This window comes from Bradysia coprophila (genome assembly GCF_014529535.1).
Source record: "Bradysia coprophila strain Holo2 chromosome X unlocalized genomic scaffold, BU_Bcop_v1 contig_20, whole genome shotgun sequence".
In the NCBI taxonomy this organism is placed as follows: Eukaryota; Metazoa; Arthropoda; class Insecta; order Diptera; family Sciaridae; genus Bradysia; species Bradysia coprophila.
In genome coordinates, this window is record NW_023503307.1 from 959,936 (window position 1) to 974,128 (window position 14,193).

At 34.7% G+C, this 14,193-nt stretch overlaps 1 protein-coding gene across 2 annotated transcripts; it reads right to left on the bottom strand.

The window, feature by feature from the left end:
- Positions 1–1,823: 1,823 nt before the first annotated feature.
- On the bottom strand, positions 1,824–13,683 carry LOC119068775 (glutamine synthetase 2 cytoplasmic). Of its 2 annotated transcripts, none has more exons than XM_037172534.1 (9): positions 13,596–13,683; positions 3,632–3,812; positions 3,328–3,566; positions 3,168–3,237; positions 2,882–3,105; positions 2,787–2,820; positions 2,546–2,615; positions 2,349–2,488; positions 1,824–2,278 (listed from the first exon to the last, which is right to left on the bottom strand). In XM_037172534.1, exons 1-9 carry the CDS (start codon positions 13,596–13,598, stop codon positions 2,130–2,132), a joined length of 1,110 nt encoding a protein of 369 aa, XP_037028429.1. In that variant the 5' UTR covers positions 13,599–13,683; the 3' UTR covers positions 1,824–2,129. The 2 variants fall into 2 exon arrangements, with proteins under 2 accessions (XP_037028429.1, XP_037028430.1); XM_037172535.1 differs by lacking the exon at positions 13,596–13,683 and adding an exon at positions 9,331–9,480.
- Positions 13,684–14,193: the final 510 nt, after the last annotated feature.

Here is a 14,193-nt window from a genome sequence, read left to right on the forward strand (position 1 = left end):
TTTTAGAGAGCAACGCATAAACACGTCCGTTCTCTGTGACTGCCGTTGTCCAACTGAACGAAAGCTATGTCGCATTGGCCTTTCTCAACGTGCGTCCCGACTTTGTCTTAGTTATCTCCATAACCGGCAAACTGCAACCACCATCGGAAACAAAACAAGCATCTTTAAGCGCATTCTTGTTGGCGTGGCTCAAGGTTCGATAATCGGTCCTCTGATGTTTATTATTTACATGAATGACGTACTGCAGCTCGATTTTCTTGGGAAAATATTGCTCTACGCGGACGACACAGTTCTTTACTATGCTGCTGATTCTCCAGTCGCTCTTGAACAGATGATGCAACACGACATGAGGTCGCTTTATAAATGGCTAAATCTGAATATCCTAACTTTGAATGCCCGAAAAACATGCTATATGACGTTTGGCCGAGCGAAAACTCTCCCCGATTTCAACATCAAAATTGACAACGTTAGCATTGAGAGAGTTCGCAAGTACCGATATCTTGGACTTATTCTGGATGAGAATCTTACGTTCGATCAACATGTGGACCACGTCAAAAAGATGATTCGGCCATTTATACCACTCATGTGGCGCAGTGGTAAATATATCCCAACTGAAAAGAGGAAGCAACTGTACCATGCCTATGTCCAAAGTCACCTGATTTATATGCTCCCCATATATAGTCTTGGCAACAAAACGAAGTTGGACGAGTTGCAAACGCTACAGAACAAATGTGTAAAAGCTGTCTTCTAGCTGCCGCGAAGGACTTCGACCACTTTCTTATTTAGTTCAACGCTACTTCCTGTCCATCATCTCGCCACTGTTGAAAGAGTTGTCCACTTGCATCGGATGGTAAAATCGATCACCAAACATGGATTTGAGATTCGACTGAACCGGGACATTCACTCTCGGGGACTGAGACGCCTGAGCCACGTACAGATTTCTGATAAGCAACCATCGCTAAGGCAGTCTATCAGTGAATATAACCGGCTTAGCTCTGATATCCGCCAATTGACCTGCATCGAGTCGTTCAAAGCCAAAGTGAAACTCAAGGTTATGAGAGAAAGTGAGGACTATTGTGCAATTTCCCCTTTTGTTTTTATAAATTAATGGAACTGGTTAAGTGATGATGAACTGTGATGTGATTGTAATACGTCTGTGATATTGTTCCTTTAAGGACTGACTTGGCTTAATTTAATTTAATTTAATTTTCTTGACTCAAACAGTTTTATTTGTTTGTTTTGCTCTTAATGTATGTACAAATTTTCTATTCGTTTTATTTATGACGATGAATTATTCTGAAATTTGTTTATAATAATTGTATTCCACACAGTGTGATATTCAAGGAATGATAAAATAAATGTTTCAAAAAAAAAAAAAAAATACAAATAAAACTGGTTATCCAGATTTAATTTGACTGCTATCTCCTGTAGAGGAAAATGGGTCCTACTTCTGATCGAGATATTTATGTACGTGGTTCTTTGTTTGGGTGTTTTCGCCTGGAAAAATAATGCTTGACCGATTCTTTTTGCAGCTGTGTAGGGGATTGGATAATTATTTTCCTGAAGATTTTGGTGCACTACATAGACTTGGCTGTAGGAAAATTGTCATTCTGCAAGTTTTGAGCGAGTCGTCGACTTTTGAGGTGGCATTTTCAATGCTGCTATCACAGTCACAAAATTAAATGTAGCATACTCCTGGTTCTTCAATTATACTCAGGTTTACGCAACTAGCCTTTGTTTTCTAGTGCGACACCAACGCGACGACTATGATACCATCCAGAATACTGATGGGTCTCCCATCATTTTAAATCAAAGTCAAAGTAATAATTAACAATTGTGATTAATATATTTAGGTCTTAATCTTAAAGCTAATACTTGAGTTAAGTTCTAACACATAACAAACGAAAAAGAAAATTGTGTAGCCGAAAATTTGTCTTTCGTTTTTCATAGCCCATGAAATGTTCCAGAAAACGAAAATTCGAAAAGCAAATTATCTAATACTCTTAGAATTGGGGGATTAAAATTCAAAAAAGAAATGAAAATAATTAATGCAAATTGTGCGATATCGATAAGAATATGCGTAACGGTGTAACTTTACGCATATTTATAGATCTCACAGCAATCGTAGCCTATTGATCGAGACAAATGGTTCTGAGTATAGCTTCGATAACACTGTACGGATCACAGTTGGACGCCGGACGTCGATCCTCAAAGTATCCACATCCCTCATCTGAAACACCACGTGGAATTCGAATACTAGCGCCACGGTGTGCAACACCTTAGGGATGGAAAAATGGAAAGAAATTAACCAAAAATTGTGATCTAAACATCCAAACGATCCGACATACCTGAGCTGAAATCATGGATTGAACTTGTCTCGTGCTTGCCAGTTAAACGACGAGCATTGTCCTTACCCTCATGCGGATCATAAGCATGGATATGACGTAAATGATGTTTAGATAGCTTGTCAATTGCTGTTTGAATGGCACTGAACAAACTGATTTGTCAGATATTTTTCAACATAGAACTGAATTTTAGAACTTACGTTATACCACCTGGTTGTCGCATTATTTTTGTTGAGACATTCGTGTGAGCCCCAGCTCCGTTCCAATCACCTGCACGAGGTAAATGAGATAAGGTTCCGTAAGTAATTGAATTAACAATGCGGATGGCTATGAGGGACCATTCATAAATGACGAGACTTATTAGAAAAGACATTCCACTCCCTCTTGTTCTAAGTTATTTATGAACGGCCCCAAACAAATCAAATTGCAAATGGAACTTACCAGTCATTGGTTTTGGATCAAGAGTTGCAACAATCTACAAATATTAAACTAGGTTTAACAACAAACCGAGACATTCAGAACACTACATTACTTACGCCGAACTCTTCCGAAATTCTGTGTAGTAAATATCTTGACATCCAAATGTCATCAGCAATGGAAATGCCAAGGCATGGTCCAACTTGGTACTCCCATTGTGCTGGCATTACTTCAGCATTTGTACCGCAGATTTTCACTCCTGCATACAGGCAAGCTCGGTAATGAGCTTCGACAATTTCTCGTCCGAATACCTTGTTAGCACCAACGCCGCAATAATAGGGGCCTAAAATTGATTCATTTTTAATTCAAAAATAATTCTTCCATTTTGTCTAATAATAGACCTACCTTGTGGGCCAGGGAAGCCCATTTTCGGCCAGCCGAATGGTCTATCATCCATATCAAGTAAAGTGTATTCCTATGATGGACAAAGCGGTTATTTACTTGGAACAGTATTTTCTAACATCTCGGGGAAGTCATTCCAACGAAAGTCATTGCATAAAGCTACCTGTTCAATACCGAACCATGGCTCTTCCTTAATGCACTGGTTTACTACTTCTGCACACGATTGACGCTTATTGGTGTAAGTTGGTGTTCCATCGAACCTGTAGGTTTCGCAAAGAACTAAGATGTTATTTCCACGACGGAATGGGTCCTTGTATATTGCCACTGGATGTAAATAAACATCAGAGTTCTTGCCATCAGCTTGATACGTTGAACTACCATCGTAATTCCAGATTGGAAGCTCTGTTAAATGATGGACAAATGGAAAAAAATTTCAAATTTCCGAAAATCCGATAGACAAATTTTACCTTTTGGGCTTTGTGGTATGAATTCAATTGTTCGATCCTTGCATCTCAATCCTTCGCCTGTGCCGTCGATCCAAATGTACGTTGCTTGGATTTTGTTTTCGGGTTGCGGTAGGGTCATATACTTGTCCAAAATGGATTTGTTTATGGCGGCATTTGGTGATTGTTCAAGTGTTTTAGACATCTGCAACGGTAATTATGCAACCGGTGATCAGAATCATTTAATTGAACGTTGAAGTGTAATAGGACTCAGTTGATCATGTTTTGTGGATTAGTAGATTCTTAAATCTGTTAGTAGCAATAATCGGTTGCCTGCAAGTTCGTCTTCAACAGTATTGAATAGAGAATGAAGCAGGAATCGACATATATTCGGATCTAACTAAACTTTCATGCATAAAATTCTATTGCAGTCAATTTGAAAAACGGTCAACGATTTGAATTCCGGTAAAGTCGTAGGTTCTTCAACAAGGCATCGATCTCGATCACAAGTAAGTTGGTAAATTATTAATTTTAATGTTAAACTATACTGCGATTTAATTGGACGATATATCCATATAGACGTAGTATACGTATGAATGTGTACCATGTACATTGTAAGGCATGTGATCAATTTTCATATTTTCCGCTCAATCTACTTGAATGTCGCTTTTGTTCAAGGTGAATCATATCTATTTACAAAACAACTAATTCCAGTCACATCATCGAAACAATTTCTATTCGTTCTCGTGAAAACGTATCCCCCATAAAGACCGAATTAATTTTTTTTTTCAATTCGTCTAACCACATAGTAAAGTGACCCGTGCGTGTATGTGTGTAATAATAACATGGTGTAAAGTAATTAACATTTCAATGGCACATTAAATGCATTAAAAGTTAATAACATTTTTATTGAACAAATTGTGCATCATAACAATACCGCTCTGATGGTTAGTTAATAGCAATAAACTGTAAGGAAAAATTTAAGCAGGAAGTGTCGTTGTAAAACTGTTAAATTAACCTTTCGCAAGTATAGTAAGTATCAAATATGTAAAGTTCTCAGTATTCCTAATATCCAATGTCCAAAATCTTATACTTCACTGCCAGTGTCAAGCAATTACCTCTTGCTATATCATCAAACCACCAAAGAGTGGCTAATACTAAGCAAAGACATTTTCACGAGTACATCAATCAACTGAAAGGGTGATAAATCATTTCAAAGCAATATCCTTTGAGTTAAAAGTACATCTGAGTTAGTATCGGTTTAAGTTTAAAATAATCAACTGGATGGCATTTTGTGAATCATTTTTTTCTGAACAAAAAACAGTGTAAGACACAATTCATTCAAGCTCATTTAAGTTGATGTAATAATTACGGTCGTTCGTTTTATGATGCAGTAATCTTTTTCTGAAAATTTACATTTAAAATTTAAATTCCTGCCGGGAAGTTTTAAGTTAGAAACGTAGGAAAAACAATATTTCCAATCACAAATATTACACACAGATAAATCTTGCGAAAATTTCGATTCGATGAAGTCAGGCTTGAATACACAAAGAAACTTATTTGCAGAGAAGTTTGTGTTTATCAGAGTGAATTAAAAACTTGATTCCAGGAAAAAAATTATTTTCATACAGTGGACGGACAATGAAATTCGGGCTTGAATTTGCTTCAGCTGTTTTTCAGCTAAGTCCACATATACAAGCGAAATCGATGATACTCGTTTATACGGGTAAAATTCGGGATATGAACAGTGAAAAACAGCTGAAATATTGACACAGAATTTTCTTTAAATTATAACTTTAACTGTAAAATTGCAAAAATTTGTGGTAATTGGATATTTTCCCCATTTGTAACCTTTTTTAATCTAAGTATTTTCAACGAAGTCACTATTCACTCACGCGTGCATTCGAAGCTAGTAACAAAGTGTAGCACAAAGAACTAGTGATCCTTTTTACAAAATGTATCACAAGCAGCTAGTGTAACGCATCAAGCTGCGGGTCCCTTTAACAAAATGTAATTCACCAAGCTAGCCGCTTTTACGAAATGTGATGTAACATTAGAAACTCAAATTCACCTTCAATTGTATGAGTGGATCAGCTGAAAAACAACTGCAGCAAATTCATGTCTAAATTTCACTGACGTAGACTGTATCTAAAAGGGCGTATCGAATTTTGCGAATTTTAAGGTCCGCGATAGCCTGTGTGCGGAAAACGTAGATCATCGAAAACTTTGTCCGGGAATGTGATTGATGGATCCGAGGGAGCCCGGGAAGAAGTCCCCCAGGACGGCTTTAACTTTCCGATGGTCATAACTCGGAACGTTGAGAGTGTTCTTGAAAACAATGTTCTAGCGGAATGTAGAGCTTTGAAAACTCTACAAAACTACCGAAGAAACCGATGGTCCAAAAGGTGCCACTGCCGAGATTGCCTAACATCGAAAATCTGACCATATGGTTTTCGACCTATATTTCCTGAGAGACAAATGATTATGTTTAGTTTGTGGTATGAGGTGGTAGGGGAGGTCGAGCACTACCAGTTAACTAGACATGTTCCGGGCGGAAATTCACCTAAAACAACATTTTCACAATTTTTTAATGGACTTTTTAAGAGTATCCACATCGCCCGCGAAGCCAGTGAAGACACTGTAACCGGTGCTGCTGAGTCTAGGACACCTTGGCCAGTAAGTATACATAATATTCCATGACAGTAGCTGAACTCTTTTACAAAATATTTGTGATTTCGATGTAGCACATTTTGTACTACAAAATCCGAATAAAGTGAAATTTGAAGTCGATTTCGTTGCAAGTACACATTTTTCGATATATTTACAAAAAATTGAAGTTCGTAGTATAGTGTTTCAATACATGTGCCAAGATTACAAGATTACAGTACCTATTGTATTGGCTATTCGCAGGCGTGTCTAAATAATGATTTTATTGACTATTCCAGACGATTCCGATACACACACAGAATTTTGAAAACCAACACATTTTCTGTTTCTGTGTTTTACATGCAAAATTCACACAAAAAATAAATAAATTACGAAACAGAAAATGTGTCGGTTTTCAAAATTCTGCGAGTGTAAGCTAAACGTATCAATTGAATATTTGCACACTGGTACGAGTAACAACTTCCATAATTGACCTGGCTAATTCACAGAACAACTCAAACCGTAACAAAACCAGAACTCATGTTCATTAAAAATCTAATCATATGACGAGACACGTGCGTCAGTCAGCATTTTTTAGGATTTTAATTCATTGTCCTTTCTGGTGAGCAAAACACACCAACGAATAAAGAACTCTTCGCACAGCATAGAAGATGAAAGAGTAATGATCATGGAAAAAAAACTTTAACTGCGCAATCATCGTGACTGTGAAAGTTCTTGACTGCCAGTTTTGAGAATAAAACAAAGAACAATTCAACTTTGTATTTGAGCGGGTTTTTCACTATGATATTATTGTATGACGTGTAGGTAAAAAAGAAACATCACACACAACCATTATACTACTGTTACATATAATTTGCAATAATTTTAATTATAGAACAAAAGTATAGTGAAAAATGAACAACCTCGTTGAATCAATTTATATCTTTACTTTGTCTTCCATAAAAAAAACAGTCTTAAATGTTGCTCATGAATGTGTCGTTGGAGTGAATTATTTTTTTTTTACAAAACAGCAGACGAGTGGTATATAGTCTAAATATACTATAACGAATTGAATGAGTTTTCAGGAGACACATTAATGAATGGAAGGGAAAAAACTACAACTTTACGATTTCATTGCTACATGCCAATAAAGGTATGCAGGTGCAAGTAAATGTCATAAATTTTATTCGATAAGAAGGTTCACTAGATAAAAATTGTGAAAATTAAGAAAATTACAGTCACGAACATTGAATAGCACGTATACATGTATCGTACAACCTTTTATTTTGTAAACAAAGTATTCGGCTCTGAATTAACAGTCATTAAGAATGAAGCTTTTATTTCCCATCGTTGCACGGGTATGATCGTAAGAATTTTTCCATTTCGGTGAGCTTTAAGGAAAGCTTGTTCCCGTTGAACGAAATAGACTTTTGAACGAAATACAAGGGAATCGTTGACCTTTTTGGTAATCACCTGATAATGGAAATGTAATTACGAATTTTGAATTAAAAGAATTTTCGATACCTGGGCCTATTTTTGGATTTTTTTTTGGAAATCATGAAGTCGAGCATGATTAATTTGAAAGATGAGAGCGTCAATTACCAAACGAAATCATTGAGAGCCGGCTAAAATCAAGGCTGAGCTCAAGGGTTGCTAAAACCGTTCGAAATGATAGAAAAATTCAGTTTTTGGACGTTCGCAATTTTTGAAAATTTTTGGCAATTTTTTGGAAATTTTGGAAAAACTTTCCAAAAGAATTTCCAAAAATAGGTCCTGTTCCCATTCCCTTTGATTGAAACTGAAACTACCCCTCACAATAATTACGTCGTACTTAGGAATACGACATAGGTTGGTGAAAGCAAATTCTAAACCCTACTGTGTTATGCACTTCTTGTCCTTCTTATGACCGTTTTGTGGCCGTGCTATTGAACGATCCATGGAACGCCTGAATTTTCGAGTATTAATGGTATAAGGAACAAGACGTAAATTAGTGTATTTACAAAAAATATTATTTAACACCTTTAATTCTATCAAAATGAGAACCTCGTTATTCATGTGGAGGAAAAAGTTTATATTTTTCTCCGTTCAATTATCAAACCATTTACCAGTGTTCTGACAAAGAAGAACATTGTAGTAGCAGCTTATTGCTAATATCACTGGTGATAGTATAACTAATCTATGCTAATATCGATTACTCAAGGTCAATTAAAACAGATATCTGGACACTTCAGAAAATTTCCGAAACTATCTTTTATTATCCATATCACGCAAGGTGAATTTTTTAAGACCGGAAAGAAATTCGGAACACTAATTCAGTTCTGGGAAACGGCTTAACACTTCAGCTTAAGTACTGATTCGTAGTGTTTGTTTTATTGGCAATTGTTACGGTAATTTACTGAGAATAATGAGAATTGGAATAAATGCACTTGAAATAATTTTTTTTTAATTTACTGCTCTGGAACTACAGACAATAAACATGTTTGCGTTCTGCTGAAGTTTATGTTTCGTATAACAAAAAAAAAATCCTCAGAACCTTAAATCTAATAATAATCTGCTGACTACCTGTTGAATGTAGCAATAGATTCCATCATGGAGATCAATATACCTAATTCTACGAAAGTTTTTCATTGAAAATAATATTTTAAAAACCCTTCCATTTCACCCAATTATAAAGCGGCGTTAAAATAGAGTAAAAAATATAGAACACCTACTAAATCATCTCCTTTTAAACAGTGAGAGTATTTTGGGAATCTGAATTTAAAGAACTGTTCTTGCCATAATAACATTTCCTGATATCGTAATCCGTTTTTGTATATATCATACTCGTACTCGTCAATTTTAAAAATTGAAACAAGAGTCATTCTCATTTCGAACTATGAAGGACGTGGAAAATTATAAGGCTTATTGCAAAAATAGAGGACAGTTCGAATTCGAAAAGCTAAAAAGAATGTGACTTTTGTAAGAAACGACAAAAACTCTTTTTAAAGAACAAAAAAAAAAGATCAATAAAAATGAAACAATTAAAAAATTTCAATGAAAAACGGCTTTTATGATCACTTAAAGCAACGAACACTCACTTTTGTTTTAATAAAACAATAATATTTTCGAAACACAAAATAATCGGATGAGAAGCTGAATAGATATTAACTCTATCAAGTTTGAGCACAAACTGATCTCGTACTGATGTTTTATACTTTTGAAACAAACCCCATTCATATAATATCATTTGTTATGTATGAGCCAATTTTCTTTATCAGTAGGGGAACAGTGAGTTACACATTCACGTTGGATTGTTTCAAACAAAACTATCTACTACGTTTGCGAATTTCTAACAACATTATCCATAATCTATGTTGGATTATAATCGTTTGAAATTTTGAGATGGTTTCATAATTGTCGTGTGTCCCGCTGTACATAATGTGCATGTAATATGTAAGCAGAGTTTTTCACTCGAAATTGTGTGCAAATAAATTACTAATTTTACGATTCCTTTACTGTTGTCCGATAAATGTATCTCTTTTTATCTTATTTGTTTATACAGAAGTTTGCAATCATCAAGAGTGATGACAATATTCGATGTTATGTGAGAAATGATCTGAGTTTTACTGGTTCCATTCAAAATCTGCAGATGAAAAGTTCGTCTTTTCACATATTTTATGCGTGTTGGGTTGTGTTATGTTGCGTTCGTTCAGTTAAAACTTGGTAAATTACCTATTTGAAGCTTTCCGATAAAAATATTTTGTCAACTACATTAAATTGAAAAAATTCGAGATAGAATTACAATTAATGATCATTTCATTGACCAAAGTATAAAGACTTTCAGAGTTTATTGGATATAAGTCTAAAGTACGCATCGAAGAATATTTTGGAATATAAATCTATATATGTATCGTCATATTATCAGGAAGTCTGGTACTTCTATTGTTCAAAATATAGTGTCATGTTTGTTAGCTCGTTGTCAATAACTGATGACTAGCCATTTTCATTATTCTGTGGTATATCCTGCATCTCTATTGGTTGTCCCGTCATTATAAATAAATGCATACAGAGCATCACCTATCTTTAGCAGAGACTGTGGTAATTCACCTAAACTGCGGACCGGTGTGATTGTGCCAGTAGGGTCGTGGAGATGGTCAATTAAAATTCATGATTATCTTGTGGAACAGTTAACCGATAATATAATATATTAACCTTTCACTGACGGCAAGCATATCAGCAGTTTGATTATCGGATCTATTACTTCATTTAATTTAAATATTCTCAATAGATATTTTCAAACTCCAAGCTAGTCAGAGTTTGTTGCTTATGCCTTAAGTTTCTAAAGTAACAAAGTTTAAAAAATCTGATCTCGAGGTAAATGTGAATATTTTAGCCTTAGTCATACTAAGAAATAATAACGAATTGGAAACGTAGATCATTAATTTGTAGGTTATCAATAAAATAAAATACTGAGTCTGAGATTGAACTTTAATTTTACCAAACAATTGCAATCACGTTCACGTGTACGATATAACAATTGTTGTTCAGCAACTTTAACTTATAAACATCATTAAAAATGACCTACAAAAACTAACAACATGTCTAGTCTGATAATTCGGCTCTGATCATATTAAACCACGTTAGACTTTTAATGCCCTAAGTCATGCCATATACCACAGACAAAATAATATCTCAGAAGAGGCACTCAATGGTTATTTGTGTATCTGTTTTGGACGATTGATTTTAGGCGATTTCGCGGATTGTAGGCCGAACGAAGTGAGGCTTACAAGCGAAAGTGCCTTAAATCAACCGTCCAAAACAGGTGCACATGTAAGTTTTCATGCAGAGGGCCGGAAACCCGAGAAAATTCGAAAAATTGCCCTCATTTTCGGCCCCGAAGCATGAAAAAAGTATTTTTGAGAATATTAATTTAGATCGAATGGATCTACCGAACCAACCATTTGAAATGATCAAATGTACTTGCAGTTTAAGCGAGGAAAATTTTTGTTGTAAATATTAGAAAAGCTTTAGGCAAACTGACATGAGAATTAATCAATTAACTTCCGAACGATTAAATTTAACCGTACAAATAGGAAAATGGTTCTTTTAACGGTTCAATATTTGCCAACTTTAAATATATTCGAATTTTGATTGACATGTCGGTTGAACTATGTAAACAGCAAAAGTATAATTCATCGATCTAAGCTCTAAACAGCGTTTATGTAATGCTTGTAATTAGCATTTTTTTAAATGAATATACACACGCAAAGCTTAGGCAGTCACATGAACAAGTTTTTTTTTATTATTCGGTTTTTAAGTTTTACTTTGAACGAATAATATTCTAAGACGGAATTTATACAGACGATGACTGGCTATGACTAGCAAAAAAATCGTAAAAAGTTTTTTTTTTCGTCCCAATTCGATGTGTTAAATTATTACAATTGAACTTGTCCGAGAGATTATTAACCTACAACTTATTTTTACAACGATGTTACAATATTAAGATGTTCGTTTAGGAATCAGATGCGTAAACTGATGGGAACATAACAATTTAAGTTGATTTTCATATACTTCTTTTGACATCAATGTTTAAAATTTAAAAGTATCAGAGGAATCTGCAGATGATGTTCGTTTGCCTTTAAGTCAAATTAGAGTTTTCGATTTGTTGCTTCAATAAAAACTATTGCGGTCGGTTTATCTATTCGTTGTATAAGGCATTTAAAATTGAATCTGCTGGGTTTGTATATAAACAAATTTAGGTACAATTTTTGAAGCACTGTGTCTTAAGTGGGTATTCCAAAACAAATACAATGAATGTTGTGAGATCTGGTAGCACAAATTCCAAACACAGCCAGCGTATCCAAATGTAATTATCAAATCTGTTACTTCTTTTGTTTGAAGTATAGTATGGTATCATTCGATACAAAATGATTTCTAAAATATATGCTTCAGAATTATGAGCTCCTTTGCTAGTTAACTACACACTGCCTTTAGATCATGATAAAACAGTAACTAACGTTATTGCTACTTTCTCAGTTGTATGGTATGTTTCATTGATTTTAGCGGACGCTAGCATGTAATATATATTACACACTTGTCACGAAGAAGTCGAGGCTTGTCGCGTGTACTCTATTGTGTACTCTATTTTATCACATAAGCGAAAACGACCAACATAGAAAACATCATAGATCTGAAGTGTAATTTTTGAATTATTCTTCTAGTTCAGTAATTTTGACATCCGAACATCGCGCGTATGTGATAATAGTACATTATTTACCAATACTCGGCTACGCCTCGATTGGTACATTTCACACAAGAAGTGCCATTTCCATCATTTGCCCCATTGCCAAGTAAGGTCTTTTATTAAGGTAAAGTTTTGACTCCGTGAAGTAAAGTTTTACCTCACGTTTTTGAATACGTACCTACGAGAAAATGTTCTGGATACAAACTTCATTCTGGTGAGTAAGCAAATTTTCCCGCAGGTACTTAACATACTATAACAATATTTTAAGAACGTGAATAAATGTCGTCGGAGGCATAATTGGTTAAAATTCAAGTCGAAAATGAAAGTAAGACATCCAGAGAAATCGTACAGTCTTCAGTGGGCTAAATAGCTACGATTTGACCATACTAAATCAAAATACGGTCGAAAGTTTCATTTACGGCTCATGAAGACTCATCTGATTACAGGTTATCCTGATCTCTGAACTGATAGGAGTTTTCAGTTCTAGATGAGACAAGATTTAAAGTATTAAGTATGGTCAAATCGAAGCTGATGAACCGAGCAAAAATTGCGCTACCTGGTTGTACCTTTGGCTTTTGCATGAAAGAACCTGAAGCGTCTAAGTTTGAACTTATGAAAAACTTCATTTCGAGAAGTAGGAACTCAGAATCAATACATGTGACCGCTGTTATAGTAGTTGTTTAGTACCAGATAACTCGCTGCAACTAAGAAAGAACTTCTCAGGATAATCAAAAATGTAAGTCAAAAATTTCGTCAATTTAGGATAGGTTTTATGTTCAACTGGCTTCCGTTTCTTCTTTAAAGTAATAAATCCACAATTCAGTTCTTCGTAAAAGTTCTAGTCTACGCTTTTAGGCTTTGACATAAATTTGGGATTGTCGGTAGTGCAAAATAAAGAGTGTTATTCTCGAGAACTCAAGAGTGTTATTCTCGAGAACTCAAGAATATGTCACCAAAACTCATCTCCTTTCATAATTTAGGTATCTTAATCACTGAACGTTTATGAATTAATGACGTCATTAGATTTTATCATTACAACAACTTTTGTTTATTAAATTGTGGTAAATGTTCTGGACTAGACTCGTAACCGTTTCGATAGTAAACAATCACAATTTTTACCATATTTGTTTAACGAATTCGCTGCTTTTACTCAAACCGTATGAGGAACACAATTTTTGATTTTATTTTCAACTTAATAATCCGAACGTATCTACTCCAGAGATAACAGCAGCAATTCTTTATATAGGTTTTTCTCCACTCTAATTAATAATAATTATATTCGTTGAACATCAATTCGATCGTAATTTTAAACAACCAAAATCGAATCGCCTGTAGAAAAAAAAAGATTCAAATTGAAACATAGTGACGAGACGTGTTATTTACTTTATTGTTAGAAGTAATAAAGTAATTTAGCGTTTAAGTCTAGTGCTAAAAAGATAAGAAGATAAAAAAAACGATTTTATTTTCCAATTAGCTTACTATGTAACCGAATCGTAATTTTTTGTGCAACGTGCTGTGGCACTAATATGTCTGAATGTCGTTGAGTCCATTCATTGCTGGTGCAATGACTTCGTCTGTAAAATTGGTTTCGGTTAGAGAGTAAAAAAACATCTGCAATAGGAAAAGTGAGTTCATTTTAAACAAATTCTACACCATGTGTCTAATCGTCATATTTCATGGCTTTAATGTTTAACAGAAGCAAGTAAACATCTATGAC

Excerpts from the sequence above, each read along its gene's own strand:
- LOC119068775 (XM_037172534.1), bottom strand. Across the intron at positions 2,616-2,786 it reads TGATCCAAAACCAATGACTG|GTGATTGGAACGGAGCTGGG; the intron begins GTAAGTTCCATT and ends TACCTCGTGCAG. Across the intron at positions 2,489-2,545 it reads CGACAACCAGGTGGTATAAC|TGCCATTCAAACAGCAATTG; the intron begins GTAAGTTCTAAA and ends CAGTTTGTTCAG.